Source organism: Saccoglossus kowalevskii, chromosome 19 (assembly GCF_978046115.1).
Source record: "Saccoglossus kowalevskii chromosome 19, keSacKowa6.1, whole genome shotgun sequence".
Taxonomy (NCBI): domain Eukaryota; kingdom Metazoa; phylum Hemichordata; class Enteropneusta; family Harrimaniidae; genus Saccoglossus; species Saccoglossus kowalevskii.
Window position 1 is genome coordinate 14,302,043 of NC_140659.1, and position 25,230 is coordinate 14,327,272.

The 25,230-nt window shown below is 37.4% G+C and overlaps 1 protein-coding gene across 1 annotated transcript; it reads left to right on the forward strand.

The window, feature by feature from the left end:
• The first annotated feature begins 3,741 nt into the window (after window positions 1–3,741).
• Window positions 3,742–23,598, forward strand: LOC100370565 (uncharacterized). The gene is made up of 4 exons (XM_002737230.4): window positions 3,742–4,333; window positions 16,183–16,402; window positions 17,791–18,043; window positions 20,651–23,598. The coding sequence occupies exons 1-4, from the start codon at window positions 3,858–3,860 to the stop codon at window positions 23,443–23,445; spliced, it is 3,744 nt and encodes a 1,247-aa protein (XP_002737276.1). The 5' UTR covers window positions 3,742–3,857; the 3' UTR covers window positions 23,446–23,598.
• The last annotated feature ends 1,632 nt before the right edge of the window (window positions 23,599–25,230 follow it).

The window sequence follows — 25,230 nt, forward strand, 5'->3', positions numbered from 1 at the left end:
AATACCGCCAGTGACTCCTGCGATACCTTTCAATCACCAAAAAATTACCTAATTAAAGCTTGGAAACGCCTCAGTTTGTACTCGCTGATTTGCGAACAGTTAAAGTCGCCATCTTTGTTTAGGGCGGTAGTCGTCGTGCCACGCATGCGCGAGATATATAGGTCTCATATAATGTCCATTTATTTATATAGAATTATAATAGAATTAGGCTTTACTATTCTTATTCAATATCATAACAACACGATAAATACTCAATGTTTAAGGTTTGTTATTTAAAACAAGGTTGGTTTGCTTTGTAAAATTATACTCCGAAACAGAAAACAAACATTTTCTACAATCTACCGTATGTGGCGCAGTATTTTAGGGTACCACAATGTAATTCACATTTGCACGTCGACACGTTCCTTGTTGGCACAAGAAGTCATTGCGTTTATAACAATGGCTCAGCGAGTAATATTTTTCACCCGATTCTGTGACACAGGTTTCCTCCAGGAGGTCCATTCGTGTCAGTTACGGTGTATACATGTAAATACATACAAAGACGTTTCTGTGTTTTGCGAATGGGTGACCACCTCGGAAGAAAATGTTTTTACAAGTTTAATCGACACCAGTGATCAATATACCAGTCTTGTAACAATACAGCTATCATAACAATCAGACAAGTTGAAACTGACTCGGACTCAACTAATAACTCAGTGGCCAGATCCAATGTCAGTGAAACATACGGTTGCGCTGTTCAGACGCTAACCACGGTTGACAATGACAATTAACAGAAGCAGTGCAGTGGTCGAATTTTCTCACTTACTGTAAATGCATTAATTATTCACTGGATTTTAATTTCTCTATTTTCCCCGATACTGTAAAACTATTTATTTTCACTGACATTTAATTTCACTAATTTGTTTTTTTTAGCATATTCACTGTTTTAAGTTTACGAATTTGTCAAAGAAAAAAGGAGTTTTATTGTTCTTTTACATGTTCGCGTAGTTTAGTGGATTGTACTTATAAGCGAAAATAGCAAAATTAAAACCAAGTGAATAATTAATGCATCTATAGTAAGTAAAATCCTCTAAATTAAATCTATATGAACATGTAAAATAACAAAGAAACTCATTGTCTCCTTGAAACATGGAATTAAAACACACTGAATACGCTCAAAACATCAAAATAGTGAAAATAAATGGTGTTACACTATAATCCTACCGTACCGGGAAGGCTATCAAATATCCATTATGTGCGTAACAGAACTGACTTACAGTTGCATGACGTTTTATTTGTAGTGAGAAGCGGAGCATGGTTAACACGGACCATGAACTTTATACCCACGTTCTCATTGCATTCATGAAGCAAATTAAACATATACAATATTGATTGGACTTGCGTTATTGTCTGTAAACACACAATGATAAAAGCTCCTTAGCTCCATCGCCGAGGTTGCTTCAGTTACTATATCGGGAGTGTTTCCTCTCAAATTTCGACCATTGCTCATGATATGACTTCAAGTCTTTTTTCATCAAATACAGTCCGAAAGTGAATTTTAGAAAAATTGAGTAAATCATCTTCAAAACGGAACCTCGTACAGTGTTTGACGACCGGCTATGTATGTTGTATTCTGATCACGGCAACAATAACTGGCGAATGTTTTTTTTTTTTTTTTTTCGTTGTTATCATTATTCACAGTCCAGCTGTCACTTCAAGTTCAAGTTGGAAGATCATGATTACCAGATGCCATATTAGATTCGCGGACCGGATGGAAATAATGACCATGTGAGTTTAAAATTAGCTATACCAGAGCCGTATCTCTGATGCCTCCAAGATACGAAAACTACCACACGCGGCGAGCACAGTAGTACGTCAGTTTGTTTTGATACTCTGCTCAGGAACTTGTATAATTTCATTGTTATAGCGCCGCCTGTGGCATGAGATTCTTCGAATTGTAATTGTGCGTGTTTGTTTGTTTGTTTGTTGTATTTATTCCGGGGCATGCAGAATATATGACACACTACACTATTTTGAAACTATTTAAACCGACCAATTTCAGAGCCTCTGTTCACAAGCCTTTTCATTTTGGTTCAGTTTGTTTTTATGTAGAATTGCATTATTTGGTGTTTTGTATTCAGTCTTCCATTTCATGTTTGTTGGACTTTATTCAGCCACAATTAGTAGCCGTGACCGTGACTCACTGCAGCCCTGTACTGTGTATCCTGAAATTGCCAAACAAAACACCCTGTGTATAATTTTATGGACTGGCAAAAGATTACTCAAATCACAGATCTTCACATTAGATTGGCTGTTTACAAATCATAGTCGTGATAATTGCGTTGATGTTGTTGTACATTACACTAGTCACGTGCACGTGCAGTGGGGACAACGTACGCAGGCGTATGGTGTCGAAAATATGTAGAACGAACGGTATCACTGAATATTCAGCGAAAATATGTCAATATATTGCTATACTGTGCGAAATTCGCCAGTTCGACGTTAGATTTATTCAAGCTATTAGTAAGACAAAGCTGACTGCAGAAAGCGCCACATTTAATTTATGGGACAGTGACATATGTTTCAATTTGCATTTTGCAATACGTTTCGCCTTTACCCACGTCATCAACTCATTTGCATTTCTGGACTTGCCGATTAAAACAGTACCAATTTGTCAGAATTTGTACAAAATATTTATTTGAGAACAGTTATTCTTTGTTTTTACTGGATAACTTATATTTGTGTTCAAACTGTAACTTAATTACATGTACTATCCGACCAACCATTATGGATGTGTAGTCGCGGTCAGTGACGGTAACCATATCATAAACTGTATTAACCCGCCAGGGTCTGGTATTGTGTTAATAATTAGTACGTGGTCATCTTCCAAGGAAGAGAACTTGGGTTACATATTGGGAGGTCAGCGTAACTCAATCTTGGAAACAGTGAAGGTTAAAACGTGTTTATTTTGTATAGCAATTCCATTAAGCGCCTGGGACAGACGTCAACGGGCCCGGTGAACCGGAACAAACTATGAGAATGGACGTGACAAAGGCGGGAAAAAAGAAATTACCCCCACCTGCCTGCACTCAGGGGTAGTGACCATTCAAGTTTGAAAAAGTGTCGACAATTCATTAAAGGCGGCACATTTATTCATCCCTGGTATACAATCGACCCACTTTTATCATTGAACATCCCTATAATCAAACCAATTACCTCCGCGGTAACGTAGTTTCTTTCCGCGTATGAAATATACATCATTATAAGACTGAGATAAAAATGACGTCATTATTCGATGAAAATGAATCACCTAGTAACGTAATTAACAGTTAATTAATTAAAGCATCGTGCCGAGTGTCTAACGACTCACTTTACGTAAAATTAAAATTATTATTTTTATTTTATATAATTCATTGCAAATAAATAAATACGATAGTAAGATGTTGTACTTAATACCTGGATAAATGAGACCGTTAGAATATATCACGAGATAATATGCATGAGGTATATACAAGCGTATACAAAACCTCGTTGCAATGTCATATTTATAATTATCATAATTTATCCGTTTTTTATGATGGTCTGTTCACGCTGCGTATTTCTGGATTTGAGTGTTATTTTTAGACACCTCCATTTATAGTTGAAGTGAAAATATTATCAGCCCGTGAGTGTGGAGTTAGATATTAAAACATCGTATTAGATACGATCCACTGAGTTCACCTGAACATACACCGTACGCATTGTGTATGTATGTGTCACAGTTCAACATGGCTGCGTGCATAGGATACAGCGCTGAAAACCTGGCGGACAACGGACGGCAACCGATTGACTAATAAGCGGCGGTCGCAGAGTGTTGTGGCACTGGACGCCAACCAGCAATGCACTGCGCATCGGCGTCCGATTTCAACAGCCCGGCTTCGTTTTCATGGCCGGGATCAACAGTAAATGATGGGTCGGTGGACATTAGCACGGATAGTATTGGCGCGGATAAGTCTCACAGTACAGAGGTCACCCTGCAGGTAGAGAATTCGGTGCAGAATATCGACGTATCGTTACAGACCTTTTATCTGAGTTACATGGTGCATACAGCACGGGCATTCCAACGTGCTCTTCTACAGAGAATCACCAGTTACGGGGCGGTTCCTAAGGTGCAAGTTGTACGTGCCGATCCGAGCGAGAAAACACACTGTTTGTGGGCTGATATATTATGTCAAACTTTAGAGAGCTACGCACATTTGGTGCAACAATATTCTAGTGGTCAGCTCAAGAAAAAACTCGAAGGAGAGCTTAAGAAATTCGACTATAATGAGAAATTGGAAGTTTCACTCCTCGGCCACGAGGATGTCGTGGTCAGGTAAGTGAAAACGTCGTTCTTTCGATTTTTACATGCCCAACACGGGCCCATCAAAACTCAATGGCAGGCCAGGTTGACGTTTCCCCCCTCCAACAATATACCGTCAACAAAAGAAACCTTGTTCGCCTTAAAATTACTGTGCTTGCGGACAGCTAATATGTAAATTATCTCTCACCAGTCGGATTCATTTGTTTACTACACCCACATGCTAATCTCGATGTTAGCGACATGGCGTGCAAAATATCGTAATCCTGTGCCAGACTGCTCCGTCTGTCACACTCCAATTTACAAAAAAATGTTTCATTCACAAAAAAAAACTATTAGATCAGAAACGTGCTGTTAGTCACATGACCACATGAACCAGTAGTATCTCAGTGGGAAGCACACATTTTCAAGGCTTACTTGTACTGATCTAAATCCTCCTTTCGAATCCAACGTGACTAGAATAAATTATTTTCAAGAGGGGTGCTTCATAGAAACGCTGTATGGGGTGAAAACTCAAATACAGGTCGGAATATAAGCTTCCCACCCATCTTTCTTAAAATTGAATGTTTGTCTGTTTTACTCAAAGATGTGATCTGCTTCCGAGTCGAGCGTCAAGATCGAATCTTTCATACAAATGTTCTTGTGACGTCATCCCAGAATTAAACACGGTGCCGTATTGCTATTCGTCATCATTAGTCACTTCTATGTCGACTTGATTAACGGCTCCGGGTCAGTATTTTGATTGACGCATATACGGTTGACAGTTTGCTTTTGTCGGATATTATGACTATTTGAGTGGTATTTTAGGGATATGTGAAGAGGGATGTTCCCTTTACAAGCGGAGATGTTGATATAAAACGTGTTTTATAGTGGTTTGGAGTATTTTTTTTTCTAATTTGGTGGTGTAAACAAAGATTTAACATCGCACTGTAGCTATTTTAATCTGACCTCCGTACCTGCTTTACGAACAAAAACGACGGTGTATTTTTATTTTCGAAACATGTGGACAAGCTCTCCATTTATATATCACATGGTTCAAACACGAATATTCGGAACACTCTGTAGCGTGATGTTCCATGCGTCATACTTATTTGTTAACGTTGGACATAAGAGATCATGATCGATCACCGCTTTCTATGGATACTAAAACAATGGAATCATTATAAATTTTCGCGTGAAAAACAAAACAAAAATAACACTGAGTTGTTACACGATATCAATGTTTGTATCCGCGGTGGTCAGTGTTGTTCCCCCCACACAAGGAAGCAGTGTGCTGTTACTTCACAAATAAAATAGCTACAGGGCATGTGAATGTATTGTGGTTTTGTCCTCGCAAACCGCAACTCACACGATGTGTTTGACGATATATAATGAATACCCGGCAACCGGGTAATTCGCTAGTATGTTGCTAAAGAAAACGTACCCAAAAAGAAAAGAAACAATACGAAAGCTTCCTAATTGTTTTCAGATAAAGGGATATCATCAAACCTGGCCTGGGCTTACTAGAGAAATTGTACTTTGTACGCGACTATAAATATTTAGTGCTGCTTAAATTGTAGAAAAATATAAACAAAAAAGACACCCTTAATGGTTCCCTTGGAAACAAAGACGTTGCGAATTCCTTCGTAGTGTTACACCTCACCGTTCCCCGGCGGCCATTTTGAATTGAATAATAGAAATAGAGTATGGCAACGAAAGCTTTTAACTTCAGTCAGTGCTGGAGCCTCCCAAAGGAATCCAGTCTTCCAAGGTCGCGTAGACTAGACTGACAGCAAATTACTATAATCTTAGTTGCCTTTTAAATATGCAGATTATGTAATTTTTAGGCGCATCTCCTTATAATTGACCTACTTTGTGCGAGAACGCGGATTTACTTGGAAAAGAAAAGGCAGTGTATAAAGTGATGGCACCTTGGACGAGTGAGTTAAATACCTTGCAATTAAAGCTCTATTCATCAATTTACTTTGGTATTTGTGTTGATTAGTTTTGGTCCACCTTAGGACCTCGAGCAATATCGACGTTTACATCTTGAGAGCAATTAAGGATCGAACCAATCGAAATCCATGGGCTTGGAAGACGCCCCCCCCCCCCCATATCGGTTGTTTCGGTTTCTTTTCAGTAATTGCTGTTTACATATTGATAACTACGAGTGGTGAGCGGATGATGCTTTTTAAATTAGGAAACCTGAAAATAAAAACAAATAAATAAATAAATTCATGTACGTTTATAATTTTTCCCGTATTCTCATTCTTTCTGTACTAGAACAATAAAAAAGTCGGGGTTTGTTCACTAATGATTTAGAGTACAACCAATACAATGAAACATGACAACTTGGAGAGGTGAAGTGCATAGCGACCAACACTGTGACCACACGCAGTACTATTTAGGTCACTGAACGTAAACTATTACCTGCATTTTACGACACTAGTTTTACGACATGTCAATCTCCGTTCATGGTGGCCGGTCAAACTTATCGTCATATGATGTTGATGGTTGATCGGTATCATAAACTCCATATAGTTACTGTCAAGTTGGCATGTTATTCGGTATACACGTGTGGTCTTATCAAACATTTTCTCGGGTTTATTTATATATTTATGAATGTTGTTGTCATCCTTGTTAGTTATTGCCGGCAAATTCCCTGTAGTTGGATCGCAGTTGCTATTGAGTGGGCGGCGTGAAACATGACACCGCGATTCAGATATAATCAACTGGGGCTGAACACATCACTTACTTTGTATATCCGGCGAAGATACCCATTAACCATGTCGAACTGTTGCATTCATATTGTATAGCAGACGTTGAAGTCTGTTAGATTTTATTGCAATGCCCGGGGCTGATTCACGGCCTACTATGTGGAGTGTATGTAGTGGAATCCTCCCACCCTGTGTACTAGAAGTAACTCAAAATTGCTGACGCGTTTTTCTGCAATGCCGGTAACGCCTCCATTTAGTAAAACTATTTCTTGACATCGATGGGAACTTCACAGAGTTCCGTTCCCTTCACAGATACTTCTAGATGTAGTCATTTGGCGTGACGATAGGAGGACACACCAATTGTTACCTTGATCGCTAATAATTTCAGAAAATCTGCCATACAACCAACACGTCCTAAAAAAATCGTACCGCTACTAAATACAAATGATTGTAGTTATATTCCAAAAATTACGTGGGCGCTCATTTATTTTTTATTTAAAAAACAAATCCACACCAATTTTGCATTTATTTCTATTTTACATTATTTATTTTTATTGGAAATTAACAAACAACTTTTTGAAAATTTATGACATTTTAATCTGATGCGAGCGAAGGACAGAGTTTCAATATTGTATTTTCGTCTAATATAATAACCCATCGTCCATTTTGAGTAACTGAAAAAAAATCAAATCTGAAAGTTACGGCGTTTATCGATTAGGCTATTATTTGTCTTGAATAATATATATATATATATATCCCGTCATGCATTGCTGTTTGAATTTTGCTGCAGGTGCGCGCGTAAACATAACTTACATTTTAGCTTAAAACTCAATAGCAGGCAAAGTTTCACCAATTACCAAGAACTTCCATTACCTACTCCATTTTCTATATTATATTTATATTATATTATTATATATTATATCGGTCCTAGCTGTTTTCAATTTTAACCTTTACCCGGGAAATACTTAAAGCGCGATGGACGTCGCGCAGCGCGCGTTCGAATTTCGTGTAAATAAACAATGTATTTTACACGCATTGTATACGTCGCTAGGAGTCTCATATCGAACAGGACTCGGCACGACGACTGCCGCCCTTTAATGTTAGACCTTCGCTTGGACGCAATGGAAACTTAAGTAGAATAGTCGTTCTGTAAATTCAAAAAGGAGGTACCTAATGGCTATACAGGAAACAACTCAAGGGTATGGTTGTACACCACAGAGACTAATTTTAATGGAAAATGCTTCACAACGAATATTGATTTTGTAAAATAGTCCCTCTTCGATCGTCGAACAGAGAAACCCGCGTGCGATTCTGTGACTTGATGACATCCTAAGATGCTGAAAACTCAATCACATCTTATCCGAAGCTACGTAACTTCTCGAGGATATTCAGTTATTGACGAGTATATTGCGGAAATTGTATCTGATGCATTTATTCCAGTACACATTTAACATATTATTTGAAAATTTCAAACTATAATTATGACGACTTAACAACTTTAATTTATCAAGCACTCTCCTTCCACAAAGCCGCTTATATGAAATATGTGTTGAGTGAAATACAGGGAGTATGGTTTTGTGAACTTATAAATTCTGTAGTTCACCATAAATCGACAAAAAAGCGGGCTAAATTTTTGCTCAGAGGACGTAAATGGTCCATTATTGTAGAATCTTTCCGTAGATTAAGAAATCGTTGTGCGAAGTGATACACGTTTTTTGACGAGTTAGGCCATGGCGTTAAGACATTAATTGTTGTTAAATGAAACATGTTTCATTTTCAATCTTATTATAATTATAGTTACTGATTTTAAAAAAAAGAAATATTTCGCGAGTCAGCAAAATGTGGCTCACCAAAGCAAAGAATGAAGAGATAGAGTACTTCATTGCTGTCCGACGGAATAAGTTGACTTCTCATAACAAGAAATGGGAATATTTTATGAAAAATGTTACCCAATTCACTTCACAATATGTAGATTAATTGCAATTTGTAATGTACAAACCAGGTATGTAAGATGTTAATTTCAGTGCAAACTCCAATAAAAGTTTATAAATACAAAAAAAAAGCAGAGAATGAATGCCTGTTGTAAATGGTGAGGCACATTTTTTCTTGCAACAGGAGAGACCTCACACTTTAAACTGAACGGGGATGGTAAACAGCCATTTGTTATTTACATTTACATTTAGTGAGTGGGTTTTTTAGATGTTGCATGGAACATGTACAAGTTTTGGATACATGCGCACGTGGAAAGATTCCTCCTCGATTTGAAATGGTCAACCTTTGACCTGATTACATTACAAGATATCATTTCTCTCACCTTTAATATCACAGTTCATCAACAAATGTCTGTGGACGGTGCTTAATATATGCTCCTTTCTATGATATAATGCTGTGTCAAAGTCTATTATCAGGTCTGTTAATTGTGGTTATCTAAATTGTTGGCTCTGTCTGACCTTTAGTGATCCCTGAGCGGTTCACTTTAACTTTGGGTGAGACTGCTCTGTAGCCAGTTGACTGGACTCAAAATAATCGACGCTGAGAGAGCTTTTTAGTCCACAATATTGACGTTTTCGTAAAAAAATGGCCTATATTTTTTTTCTAAAATGGTCGAAAAACTTTAAATTGGGGAACATTAAGATCGGCTCGACTTTTAAAAATAGGGGTGAAAACATCGGCTTATACCTTAACTGTGGGAGTACCCCCGGGGGCTAGCAACTCTGATATGCCGTCGATGATTAACGAACAGCGTGTGTTTACGATCACGAGATATTACTAAAAAAACTTACGTAATTACCAGAAACAAACCTAACGTGGACAACGTGCGCAGACGATAAATATTCAAACTTTGCTCATAGATCTTTCCGAGCTCTATGTTATGCTGTGGCTTTTTAGTGATTTGTTGCGAATCCCAATGATTTATATAACAAAGCCCTTGCAAAATTATTTCAGTACCCTGTCAGTCATAAATGCATCTGTCGTAGATTTTGATTATTACTCACTTTTTAGTTTTTTTATGAATAATCAATCACATCGTCACCTTCAACGGCCATAGCGTGTCGTTATTTACAAACAAGCGTCTAACCATGAGCCTTTGCGTTTTCAGCGTGCGTTGTCATGGTCGCTTGGGACTCAATTCTCGCGCATGCGCAGGTGACGACCCCTCAGCTTTAAATAATTTTTAGTACAATTAGGTTGACCTGGTTTCACATAGGACGTGCACGATTTAACGAGTTATGCAATGGCAGCCCCAGATATATAGGAAAAGGGATTTTTAAAAACAACTAATGGTAAAATTCATTTATTATATAGAAACGATTTCTTTTAGTGTATTTACATTCATTATATACGGAGTTCACGTCTTTCGCCAATGCGACACACCTAAGTAACACAGTGGATATTCCCTAGTGATGATGCTTCAACATATGGGACGTTATAATGCACGATCGTACAGTGGCATATTTCAAGCGTGAGGTTTGAGCAATATGTTCCGAGATTCAACGATACGAGTATTATAGTATATGCATCAGAACACCGCGCTCCTACCGTACATCCACGCTGGGTATATTCGAAATGCGTCAGTGTTGTGATGATAATACCGTGTCAAATAACTATAAAAATACGCCCGTCACAACTAAATAGATTCACGAAGTTAAAGGGCCGTGGTCGTCGCGCTACGCATGCGCGAGATATGGGTATCATATGAACAACGATGGCGACTTTGACTGTAGCGCAGACCAACGAGTACAAACTGAGACATAAAGCTTCAACTAGATAATTTATTTGGTGATTAGAAAGTATCTGAGGATTCATCAACGGTACTTGGTGCCCAGGTCAAAACTCGTACTCGTGATTTTCATTAGAAGAGCGCATTAAATTGTGGGAAAATACATGTCTATCAACACAAATGTTGGCCGCCATTTAAACTCATTGACACAAAGCCAGAACGAGTCGTAACGGGCGACATTTGGTAATTGTGTTATCGTACAACAAATAGGAAGGTGTGGGTGGCGTCGTCATTGTTCTCCCGATGCGTAGGTTAATGGCTGTCATTTATAACAGATTCCATATATGTGAAAATAGTACATCTATGTATAAGCAATATTCTGTCAGTACTTTTTAGGCTCAATCAGTTGAAACTATCTGGCTGCCATTTTGTGTTAATAAATGCAGTTCTAGTGCCATATCTCTGCCATGCTTTGACTGATTATTTTCAAATTTTATATATTCATATACATCATGGCATAGATATATTAGTTTGACTCTCTGATTCAAAATGGCCAAATGACAGGTATTTTTGTGCTAAAAACTTAGTACACACATTAGAGACTATGCACGTCATTTTATTTTCAGATCGGATTTAAAATGGCTGACAGGCGGCCATTTTGTTTAATTGAATGCGCTTCTAGAGCCATATCTCTGATATGCTTCGAATGATTATGTTCAAATTTTATATATTCGTTTTACATCACGTTATAGATATATAGATGTATTCACAATGACCGACTGGTGGCCATTTTGTTTTAATCAATGCTGTTCCAGAGCAATATTTCTCAATATGAACAAGCACTCGTTTGACGATCAGATACAAGATGTCAATCATTTTAAAGCGTGGTAGTCGTCGCGCTGCGCATGTGCGAGATATATGGGTCTCATATAAACAAAGATGGCGACTTTGACTGTTGCGCAGAACAACGAGTACGAACTGAGACGTTTTCAAGCTTTAATTAGGTAATTTTCATGTGATTGGAAGGTATCGAAAGAGTCACCGGCGGTAAGCAGTGCAAATCGCGCCCAGATAAAACCTCATACGCATTGTATTGTATTGTGGGAAAATCAATGTTTACCAATACAAATGTCGCACATGCGCAGCGCGACGACTGCCGCGCTTTAATGTTAACAAATCATCATAATCAAGCATCTTCTTCTAGATCCATACTTCTGACATGTTTATGTTCCAACTATATTATTATAAACAAAACTATATATCTTAAATTTGATATCTAACGGGGACTGTGCCATGCATAACTTGTTTACTATGCTCTATATTTCTTTCGCAAAATACGGCATATATTATAGAGGTGCAATATACAAATCTCTTAAGTATACCACTACCTACACAAAAGGTCTGAGTACCATTCTAGAATAAATCGCATTTACGTTATCAATCTGGGAACATTATTGTTATTGAACACTATGGCGTTGTTTTTATCGTTACCTACTGATCCGATTTTGTGTACCAACAGTGCATATACTACAATGGCGGACATATCTGGGTCAGTCCATGTCAGTTTCAGCTTGTTTATTCAAAGTAGGCTCAGGTCAAGTAGATTCAAAAAGCATGTATTTACTTGTAAATCTCAACAATGAAATGTGGAGTACACAAAACCCGTCATTCACACCCAAAGCGGTGTTCTTTGCGTACATGGTGTGTGTTTGTTTGTCACATGTAGTACTCCAACCCTACATTCCGATTGGGTGTGGATTCTGTATCCATGAACGTATCCCGGTCATTACACCGTGATTTCATCCAAATACTCGAACGTGCCTCGCATTATATTGTCATTGACTGCGTGTTTGTGATTAACTTTATGAAAATGATAGCTACCTCCAGTTACACTCACATATTTTCTTCGATATCGATTAAATAGTAACACCGATTAACGTACTACTTTAAACAAAAGAATATAAGCAACCGAGAAAGGAGCAATAAGAAAGGAAGTCCAGAAACATAGCCTCGATTCCGTGAAAGTATCAAATTAAAACTCAGTGTGACAATATACCATGTTATTTTCATAGAAATGCGCTATTTTTAACTTTATCAAATGACGGTCATTTGTCAATTGTACAGCTGTAAACTATTAATTGTACAAGGCCACGTCATGTTGATTAGACTATTTTTTGGGTTCAGATACATTATACGGTCAAATAAATTATTATTATTATTATTAAATAATTAAAAAATATTAAAATTAAATTTGTTTATGAACCACAGCATTCTGAATTTAATTTTCAATTATGGTTATACAGTGTGCCAATGCTAGTTGTGTGTGCTCATGTAGGGGTAGTGATACCGATCAGTTGTACAGAGTTGTACGCCGGACTCACTACCGGTTTGCTCAGGGTACATATCCTGCCTGCATGGAATAAGTGATTTTCCGTTCAACTGCGAGATCTCGCGAGATGCATGAAAGACGCGCGTCGAACGTCTGCCGCAAAAATCGAACGATTTGATTTTGAACTCGAATTTCTTTATTTCGTAGTTCACATCGACCGGCTGATCTTCGACAGAGGAATATTGCTTTCGAATACCCTCACTTAATCGAAATTGTCTATCATCAAATGTGTACAGCACATTATTAAGCATGGAAATGCCTCCAAAATACTTTCGCGTTTGTCGAATCCCACGCGATGTTTGACGCCACTACGACGCTATGACCTTTGTTTGTCCTGTTTTTACGGTCGATTTCACGCACAACGCGTGATTCTCGCAGTAAACGGGAAATGGTCTATTGTGACTGTAAGGTAACCTTGGTCCTCTGGTGCCTGTGTACCACCAGGCCTGGTTGGTAACTCATAGTAACTACTAACATAGAAAGTAAAGCAAGTAAATAACACCGAATGAACGGCATGGTAAATACTTCGTCAAATCAAAGTAAACGTGTACTGTGTGCGTGGCTCAAACTGGCGCTCACCTCACGGCATATGGCTTCCCTTGTCCACCGGGCATCCTCACAAAGAACGTGACGCGAAGTTAGGCGATTATGTGCACGAGCGCCGGTTAGATTCACGCATGCACGTCTGGTTGTTGCCAGGATAGTGCATTGAATTGCCAAGTTAGGAAGACGGTCACACTACTCTGTTACGTAATCCCGAACTTGGAATATGGTTAACTCGTATGTGACAAAATACACTGTAAGTACCGACGACAAATTCAAAATGCCAAGACGAACAACTAACTACTGCATTTAAAAAAACTAATAAAAATGCTTGCACATATTAATGCAACATATGACGTACTCAGTTACAAATTTATATGGGGCGTGCCGAGCGCACACCCCCTCCACCATTCTCAAAACTGTTGTTTCTCATACACGCATACTCAAAGTATGCGGTAATGACATCATTGTGAAGGTTCGTCATCCTAACCAAAATGTCTACACTCATACCAGATACTAGAAGTGTGAAGATGTCTTTACAGCGGTAGATTTATGTAATGAGGGGTTAGGGCGGATACAGGATTTTTTATGGGAGGGTACACACTTTAAAATCGCCATACTAAGTTAATGATTTTTTGTTTATATTATGCAAAAACAAATTGAATACATTTTTCAACGTGGGGGGGGGGGTCCGGATCCCAAGAACCCCCCTCTAGATCCGCCACTGGTTATATATTAAAGCGAGACAGTTCATCAAGTGTAGCCCATATTTGTGTGACCACCATTACCGGCAATGACTGCACATTTGGAGTATGTTTTAATATATGGCCACTTATCCCTTATGTAATAACAGTAACACCTGATAAAAAATTATTTTTGATCAATTAAACGTTAGAGCAATTAACGCTTTATAAAGCAATTACAATATAATTACTGCAATTCCCTACCTAATTAATTTGCATTCTCGTAAAATCGGACCATGTCCGTATTTGATATATTTTCTCCTCAAGGGACTATAAATATTGACAGTAAATCCATAACTCGTACTGTTTTTATTTGTCATCTCACTGGAAGTTAGTGACTAGCGTCTTGTAAAGTTTCTTCAATTTGATTCTTTGATTTTTCTTCCTTCTTTGTCAGTCTGTATACCTTATATGATTGTCAAAACGTCAGATTACAAAACGTCAGATTATTTTCAATAGTTGCTCAAAACTACGAATCCCAACAACAATTACCTTTATATAATTTATATATTGTATATTTCAGTCTGGACTATGTTAAAATCCAGTAGTTTTTTCCTGATTCTATATTTTCAGCCATTCGAAATAAAATAAAAAATCAATCGATGCCTGACTTGTGAATAGGCTCTATATTCTACGCGACTACGCGTATAAGCACCTGTGGTTGAGCGCACACTTTAGTTAATTTACAAAGTAAATAAAAACGGAATTCTACTACACTTCAAAGCATTCCATTGTACTGCCGTTTGCACTATAGCTAACCTTACAGTTACAGTTGCCACACCAGGTTGCTTAGGATTACATTTTGGATGAAATAACACAATCATAATAAACTTTCCCAGATTATATTCTTTATAAATAATTATTATATTACTAAGCATTCTAATAATAATTGATTATTTAATCAGCGCCATCTTGAATGTCATCGTCCAGACTTTACCTTATTAGAATTCTGAGCCTTCAGCGAAAGTCATTAAGGGAACAATATTTCATCTTTTATTATCGATGACATGTTGTTCATCCATCGGTGTCAGCCGTCGGCTACTATGATATATATTGATCGTTGAGAAACGAAAACCATTTGTTTTATCTATTTTGATCTATAATATATATATATATATATATATATACAGTAAAGCCGAATTTAAACTGAGAACATGACAAATTTAAATACCTTGTCTAATCCTTAGTTTTTCTGCTTGGTGTTCAATTTAGACAGGTTTCCCTGTATTCAAGAGATCTATACACCAAACACCTCTATAAACAATTGTATCATCCAATTGGTGTTCAGTTTAGACAGGTTTCCCTGTATTCAAGAGATCTATACATCAAACACCTCTATAAACAATTGCATCACCCAATTTGTGTTCAGTTTAGACAGGTTTCACTCTATACGCCTGTAAACAAGAACACTACTTTCAATCTTGTGGGTGTTCAGTTAAGGCAGGTGCTAATGTGTAAGATACCTCAATAAACCAAACTGCTCTGTTCTATTTGTTATTAGTAGAATATGTAAAAAAAAAAAAACGGTGTTTATAAAAACCGAAAGAATAATGTAATAATAATGATAGTACTTTTAATGGACACAAATTTTGATTAATCGATTTTGTATTTGCATCTACGGTTCATGTTTCATCTCTGAATTTAGCCATAGGACAGATCGCTGCAAGGAAACAACGATCGTCTATAAATATCGGAGAATCTTGTATGCAATTAGCTTTCAGTCGATATTTGAACAGTTCGCCACTTATACATCTGGGTTTGATTGCTTTTAGGGAAGGAACGGACACACCGGGCTCATCGCGCAGTTCCATGGACTCATCAATATACAACAGTTTTGAGAACTCCGTTAATAGAAAACCGATTCCGTGGAACTCAGAGCAGGAAAAGAAGCAATTTGTACCGGAGAGCTCCTTCGGCGAAGCGTCTACCTTACGAGAGAAGGTGGAGGCGGAGAGGCGTAACATGATGAAAGACGCGGAGACAAACATCGAGGTAAGTCGTAGGATAGTTTTCGATTTGCCATTTCATCGCGAAATCCTTTTGTTAGGACTTTCTATATATATACGTGTCCCAAATTAAAAAGCGGACTCTCACTTTTATGTTATTGGCGTGTCATTTCTTTCAAGGTTTACGATCATCTTTCATTGCGACCTACATGCGCCGGATAGTAGAGCTTCTCGCAATAAAACAACACAATTCGCATCTAAATAACTTACTCGGCAATTGCTAGCCGGGAAACGAATAACAGAGTGGGTGGCCTTCTCGTTTTAATTGTGGTACATGTATTGTCATAGCCTTTATGTGATGTCAGCACGGGAAACGTCGGATATATTTGTTGCAATACAAACATTGAAAATTAGAAGTGACATGATTGCTCTGTGCCATGTTTCCTTGTAATTAATCGCTCATCGATCGGTCGACTAGGTATTGATCGGGCTCTCTTAACATACTCAATGCCTGGGCATGTAGTAATATAATCGAACTGTTGATCGTTATATTTATTCTCCAAAAAAAAAAATAACCGCCTTTGATAGCTGATGATGGGTTACTCAAAATTAATTTTACAACCCATTTGTTTGTCACAATGTTCTCTCCTGAAATAGGCTCTCCGTAAAAATTCTGACGAAACAGAGTCAATACAGTTAATGTTTGGTTGGATAATTTTAGTATATGCATGTCTCCGGGCGCTGAAATTCTGTTTTACGCTATGCGAAGCAGTGCATTAACTCCCCCCCCCCCTATTTCCCTATTTCCTATTTACCTTAGATATGCAGCACTGCTCTGATACAATTGAGTGTGAGGCCGCAGTATTCAATTCAAAGACACACATTTTCTAGAATACAGTAAGGTAGCCCTGGGGTTCATGCACGTTTTTTGAAATAAAATGTGTTTTTTTCGGGATAAGAAGGAAACATTGTTTATCAGGTGTTTGTTCACCCGAGTAACACTTTATAAACAAAGACATGTAAACAAGTTATCTCCCCAGGGCAAGGCCTGTCATACACGAGTGACGAGCGAAAATTGTTTAGCTATAATCACGAAGCGAAGATCAACGATTTGTTTTAGTGCAGTGCATTCCAGTGGTAGTGCTCTCATGGTTAATTCACAAAACAACGTCTGTCGAAAATAGATTGTTTTCTTAAATTTCACAACAGCGCCACCAACGTCCACCCACATGAAACCACCTTGTGATCTTCCGTACAGTAATAAATCCCTCATATTAATGGCGACGAATCAGTTTATTTTTATTTACGCGTAGCTCATGCGTCAAAATGACAACTTGAAATGTAACATTGACCTTAATCACAAGCTATCAATTACTATTTCTCTAGGTGTGCGATATCTGTTATAAATTATAATGTTTCTATTTTTACTCACAGGATGATTTAGATTTAGTCTTCAAATTTCTGAAGACTAGAGTTGGACGTAATTGGAGAGAATTCCTTCGTTGTCTTGGCGCAAGTGAAGCAGAAATCCGAAACCTATGGTTGGTACACTTTAATGTCAGAGGTTGGCATGACTGTATTTATCAAGGTCTGTTGCTATGGCGACTGAGAGAACAAAGTGAAGCGACAATCGACAAACTGTTAAATGCTCTCGACCATATAACAGTAATGAGAATAGATATCAAAGGTAAAGTGTCTTCATTTGAATATGACACATTATAGGTAGTATATGCCATAATATGACACATTATAGATAGTATATGCCATAATGTGACACATTACAGATAGTATATGCCATCATAATGTGACACATTATAGATAGTATATGCCATCATAATGTGACACACTATAGATAGTATATGCCATCATAATGTGACACATTATAGATAGTATATGCCATCATAATGTGACACATTATTGATAGTATATGTCATAATATGACACATTATAGATAGTATATGCTATAATATGACACATTATAGATAGTATATGCTATAATATGACACATTATAGATAGTATATGTCATAATATGACACATTATAGATAGTATATACCATAATGTGACACATTATAGATAGTATATGCCATCATAATGTGACACATTATAGATAGTATATGCCATCATAATGTGACACATTATAGATAGTATATGCCATCATAATGTGACACATTATTGATAGTATATGTCATAATATGACACATTATAGATAGTATATGCTATAATATGACACATTATAGATAGTATATGCTATAATATGACACATTATAGATAGTATATGTCATAATATGACACATTATAGATAGTATATACCATAATGTGACACATTATAGATAGTATATACCATAATGTGACACATTATAGATAGTATATGCCATCATAATGTGACACATTATAGATAGTATATGCCATCATAATGTGACACATTATAGATAGTATATGCCATCATAATGTGACACATTATTGATAGTATATGTCATAATATGACACATTATAGATAGTATATGCTATAATATGACACATTATAGATAGTATATGTCATAATATGACACATTATAGATAGTATATGTCATAATATGACACATTATAGATAGTATATGCCATAATATGACACATTATAGATAGTATATGCCATAATGTGACACATTATAGATAGTATATGCCATCATAATGTGACACATTATAGATAGTATATGCCATCATAATGTGACACATTATAGATAGTATATGCCATCATAATGTGACACATTATAGATAGTATATGCCATCATAATGTGACACATTATAGATAGTATATGTCATAATATGACACATTATAGATAGTATATACCATAATGTGACACATTATAGATAGTATATGCCATCATAATGTGACACATTATAGATAGTATATGCCATCATAATGTGACACATTATAGATAGTATATGCCATCATAATGTGACACATTATTGATAGTATATGTCATAATATGACACATTATAGATAGTATATGCTATAATATGACACATTATAGATAGTATATGTCATAATATGACACATTATAGATAGTATATGTCATAATATGACACATTATAGATAGTATATGCCATAATATGACACATTATAGATAGTATATGCCATAATGTGACACATTATAGATAGTATATGCCATCATAATGTGACACATTATAGATAGTATATGCCATCATAATGTGACACATTATAGATAGTATATGCCATCATAATGTGACACATTATAGATAGTATATGCCATCATAATGTGACACATTATAGATAGTATATGCCATCATAATGTGACACATTATTGATAGTATATGTCATAATATGACACATTATAGATAGTATATGCTATAATATGACACATTATAGATAGTATATGCTATAATATGACACATTATAGATAGTATATGTCATAATATGACACATTATAGATAGTATATACCATAATGTGACACATTATAGATAGTATATGCCATCATAATGTGACACATTATAGATAGTATATGCCATCATAATGTGACACATTATAGATAGTATATGCCATCATAATGTGACACATTATTGATAGTATATGTCATAATATGACACATTATAGATAGTATATGCTATAATATGACACATTATAGATAGTATATGTCATAATATGACACATTATAGATAGTATATGCTATAATATGACACATTATAGATAGTATATGTCATAATATGACACATTATAGATAGTATATGCCATAATATGACACATTATAGATAGTATATGCCATAATGTGACACATTATAGATAGTATATGCCATCATAATGTGACACATTATAGATAGTATATGCCATCATAATGTGACACATTATAGATAGTATATGCCATCATAATGTGACACATTATAGATAGTATATGCCATCATAATGTGACACATTATTGATAGTATATGTCATAATATGACACATTATAGATAGTATATGCTATAATATGACACATTATAGATAGTATATGTCATAATATGACACATTATAGATAGTATATGCCATAATATGACACATTATAGATAGTATATGCCATAATGTGACACAATGTAGATAGTATATGCCATAGCATGACACAATGTAGATAGTATATACCATAATATGACACAATGTAAATAGTATATGCCATAATGTGACACAATGTAGATAGTATATACCATAATATGACACAACATAGATAGTATATGCCATAATGTGACACAATGTAGACTATTATAGGTATAATGTAATAACTATCTAAAAGTAACATATGTTTTGTTCTTCTCTATTTCACAGACGAACTAGAGAAATATTGGAATGACCTGAAATACACTGAACATATTACCCAATCGCAGCCTGATCCGCCGCCCAGAAAGCTGCCAAATGGTGCTACAATAGACGCCTTGATGGGCCGCCGTAAACAAGACACATTGAAGGAAAAAGAGAAGATGCTAGCTCTTTTGGAAGGAACACGTATTTTAAAACAACAAAAGAGAAAGGCGAAAAAAGATTTCTTTAGCACGATTGGATCTGACTCCTCTGCATTTTCTAGAGTCGACAAAGACGAGTTCGGTATACAGAGCAAGAGCCCCCAACGGCACAATGGGAATAACAACGTCGAACGTACCATCAAATCTGACACGTGGCCAAGACAGGGGCCAATCACTGACTGGGGCACCGTGGATAACTATCTTACAAGTACGCAGGAGACATTAGACGAAATGGATAAATTTGATAGACCCGAAAATGGCAGTGACCATCGCTTGAATGCAAGAGAGTCACAGCCTTGTCTGTTTGAGAGAAAGAAAACGTACAATTCCACCACGGACTGTCCCTCGCATGTTTGGGAATCTAACCATAGAGTGCCAATAGTTGCGAAAATATTAAACGAGAGACGGAAATATCAACCGACCCATAGTGGTGCAGTCCGTGGAAACGGCGAACTCGTCGAGGTAACGCCATATACTGACAGTGTAAAATTAAGCTCAAAATCCAGCGGTTTTTATGAATCCAACGGAACGCCTACAGATGCTACGAATTCACCTCCAAATTCCGTATTCACTCCGCAATCGGATGACGGATACTTCACTTTCCCCACCACAACGCCAAATACGGCGGAGACGTCTGAAAATATAAATAGACTGCCCGTCATTGAGCATGATGACGAGACGGCCTCTTACTACACTGCCAGTGGCTCAACAAAATCAAGTACCTCTCCGAACTCACTAACTAGGCTCGGGCACGATAAAATAGATGCCCCGCAATTGAGTGAATCTAGCACCAGTTGGAACACAACTCTCGAAGATATGCATTGGGAAGATTTTCAGAATATGAGTCTGAGAGAGTTTCAACTGAATCGTGGTGTCCTCGGAAGCTCTAAAACTCCCAGCTCGACAAACAACGAGTCAGTCGCTTCACGCTCCGAACCCGCATACACAGATAGTACACCGAATGGAGACGTATTCGAATGGCAAAACTTTGATAATTCAACCCCGACGTATTACACCCCCAAAGGCATTCGCCACTTCACGCCAATAAAGCCGAGTAGCAGCGCAGAATCTTCTTGCAAATTCGGCGTCATCGACGAGGAACCTAGCGATTACGTCACAGCCAATAACTGTCCTGATTTAGAAGACGATTTGACAGCAGTGACGTACTTTCCAACAGAAATGGAACCAATTTTTGATTTTCCAATAGCGTCTAGCTCTCCAATGGGGCACTCAACAAATACTCATAACACACCAGAGCCATTTCGTTTAGAAACGTATCCCGAACCGCATTTGGCAAGTAGAAAGTCGGGTAATTCTCGCGAGAAACCCTCAGAAAAACAGCGAGATCGCAAGAAACAGAAAGATAAACCTAACTTTGATAAAATCGACGACATGGAACCGATTGACGATTATCAGGACACCGATGGCGTTGACGTAGACAAACCAAGACGCAAGAGATACACGAAGAGAAGCCCATCTAAGAAGTTACCAAATAGAAAAGGTAAATTACCAAACAGATCAAACTTATTCTGGAGAACCGGCAAGGAGATAGTAATTGACCACGACCCCGCCGATAAGCCTGCGTATACACCCGTAGGCTCCAACGCAGTTCCTAAAAACAAGTTGTTAGCGAATAATCGCGAAAAGCAGCCTAACAGTTCTGCAAATTCAACACCAGAGACGAATCGATGCATAATGTGCCCCTTACCTACCTTCAGAAAGTCGCACGTTAAACCCACAGAGTTCAAAGACTACCGCCCACCACCATCACCATGGGAACTGAGAACAAATGACAATTCCGAGGAGGAAATAGGGAATATATTAAGTGATGACAAAAACACGAAAGCCGACAATAAGACTCGACGCACGCCGTCTGTGGCGGAGTCGGCTAATTCGGAAGAGGTTCAACAGTTCATGAAAACATTTCCCCGATTTCATAGATCCAGTAAAGGTAGTTCCACTCATCACCTTGACGACGAGAGAGGACACTCCCCCTGGGAATTAAGGAACGACGAAAACATAAGTTTAAGCTCTGCTGCTCACTTAGTAGCTCGGAGTGGGTCTGTGAAAAACGGAAGTATTACCCCCTCATTCGGTGAAAGTGTATTTGAATCGCCATGGATCACGAGGAATGATCTCGAGGCGCAGAAAGATCGCCTGCGAGAAAATGCTGAAATGCTCATAGATGATTTACGCATGCGCGGCTTGGCGGACATAAAATCGGACAAAATGGACCAAGATGCGTGTTTTCTAATGGTTATTGGAGAAACAGTTAGACATTTGTTAGAGGAAAACAACCAAGACACAAAAAATATTTATGCTTTGAAACATGTAGACGACAACACGTGCGAAGTTAATTTACATAAAAAAGACAAAAACTCAAAACCAGGTAAAGTTATCCCTCGTCGCAAACCGTCTTCAGACGAAGAACTGAATGCGAATATAAAGCACACCTTATATGGAAATTACACTCTGAATTTTCAGTTGAAGAAAAATAAGAAACCTCGCAGAAAACAGCCCAGCAGTGCCAAACGTGACCCGAAGTTAAAATATTTGAATCCTGTACGCCCAAGAACGTATTCGCGTGACTCACCGCCTTAGCAGTCAGGGGGTAAGGTCACCGCCATAAAACCACGGCTTTGTACACCGTCTAAAATTAAAAATTAGTATTTCATGCTACCGTGTATTGTCATAATTATGGGTTTTTTTTGAAGATGTAATTAAATGTCAGGACTTGTAATTACATTGACAGAAGATTGTAGTCTGTGACTGTACTTCATTACTGTCTACCAAAACAAATTGTGTGTATAGCCATAGAGAGAGAGAGATCAATTCATTTGATGCGCCAGAATCAAAATGTAATTTGGTGTTGTTGAACGCAATGCATTATTTACACTAAACGGTGCTGTGAGGGCGCTCTAACGAAGATTCGGTGCTCGATCTACAGGGACGGAATAAAACAAAGTGAAAGAGCGGTGGTTCTCGCAACGCGTCAGATGATTCATCTCCACTGTGGGTCCCATGGCGACGTATACAAAGCGAGCAAAATGCATTTGTTTGCACGAAATTCTGACACGCACTGCGCCACGACCACCACCCTTGAAAAGTAAGTTTCCAACGTCAGTCATGGTGTAACCTTGTCTTTTAATAGACAACGTGATATAAATACAACATTAGAATAAATAATGGATGTTTTGTATTTAATTATCATATATGTAAATAAGACATATATGTAGGTATTCATTTACACTAGGTCATATTTATTTAATTAAATTTCGGAATGTTGATAAACTTCATTAAAAGTTGCTCCTGAGATATATCATGCAAATATCGCAGACGACATGCTTCCATCCGGGTTCTCAGTGGTATCTCTGACGTCATTAATTATGCTGCTGATATATACATGTGAATATATGTGCGCAACTTTTGATTATTTAGACACAATTTTGAGTACTACCTCAAGATGAATGTCACAATTACAGATATTGGCTTATGTATATTTTATTCATTCAGATATTAAAGCAATTATTTATATAAAAATATTAGCAAATTATACACATGTGTCATTTATTCACAAATGTTTGTGTCCACTTCCACCTGGCCGTTTTCTCCTTTTATCCTAGACATAGTTTTAGATCCCTGTTGAATACATAGATGGAGTAACGTATATCGTAAATGGCCGCCGAAATCTCGTAGAGAGCGAGAGTCACGCGACTTGTTTCCCCCCTCAAATAGTGATCCATTTCCTTCCGTTCCAATGGCTACATAGGTCATGGTAGACGCGATGTAGCGGAAAAATAGAACACTATTTGAGGAACAAAAACAAGTCTCGTAACTCCCGCTATCGACGAGAACTTGACGGCCATGTGTTCGTCTAAGGATGCATTGTTCAATATCTTTAACCATGGCTTAGATGTAACACACGTTAGAACAACAACATGTCATTTTTTTCTTCAACGCAATCTTACATAGTTATATAAAGTATATGTCAGTGACCCTAAAATATCAGATTTATTAAACGACTGTAGTACTATATTTTCGTGCGTGTTTTCGATTTGATATCCCATTACCCATCAAATCTGTTTCCAGCTTTTAAAAACCGTTCTTTTCCCCATGGGTATCTATTATAATGTATTGTTCTGCGTAACACGTGCTTTGTTTCTCAATAGAGCGTTTCTGTCTCATTTGCATAAACGACAGTCGCTCCATGAACACCCAATACCATTTGTTTACCCTCCGATTGAAGAATATTTAGGAGCCATCGATATATTTATTTGAGGATTGCTTGGTCACGTGATTACTCATTTTGGAGTGAATTCAATACATCCGAGATCAAGCCATAGATCACAAAGTCTTTAGTGAAACACACTTACAAAATTGAGATTG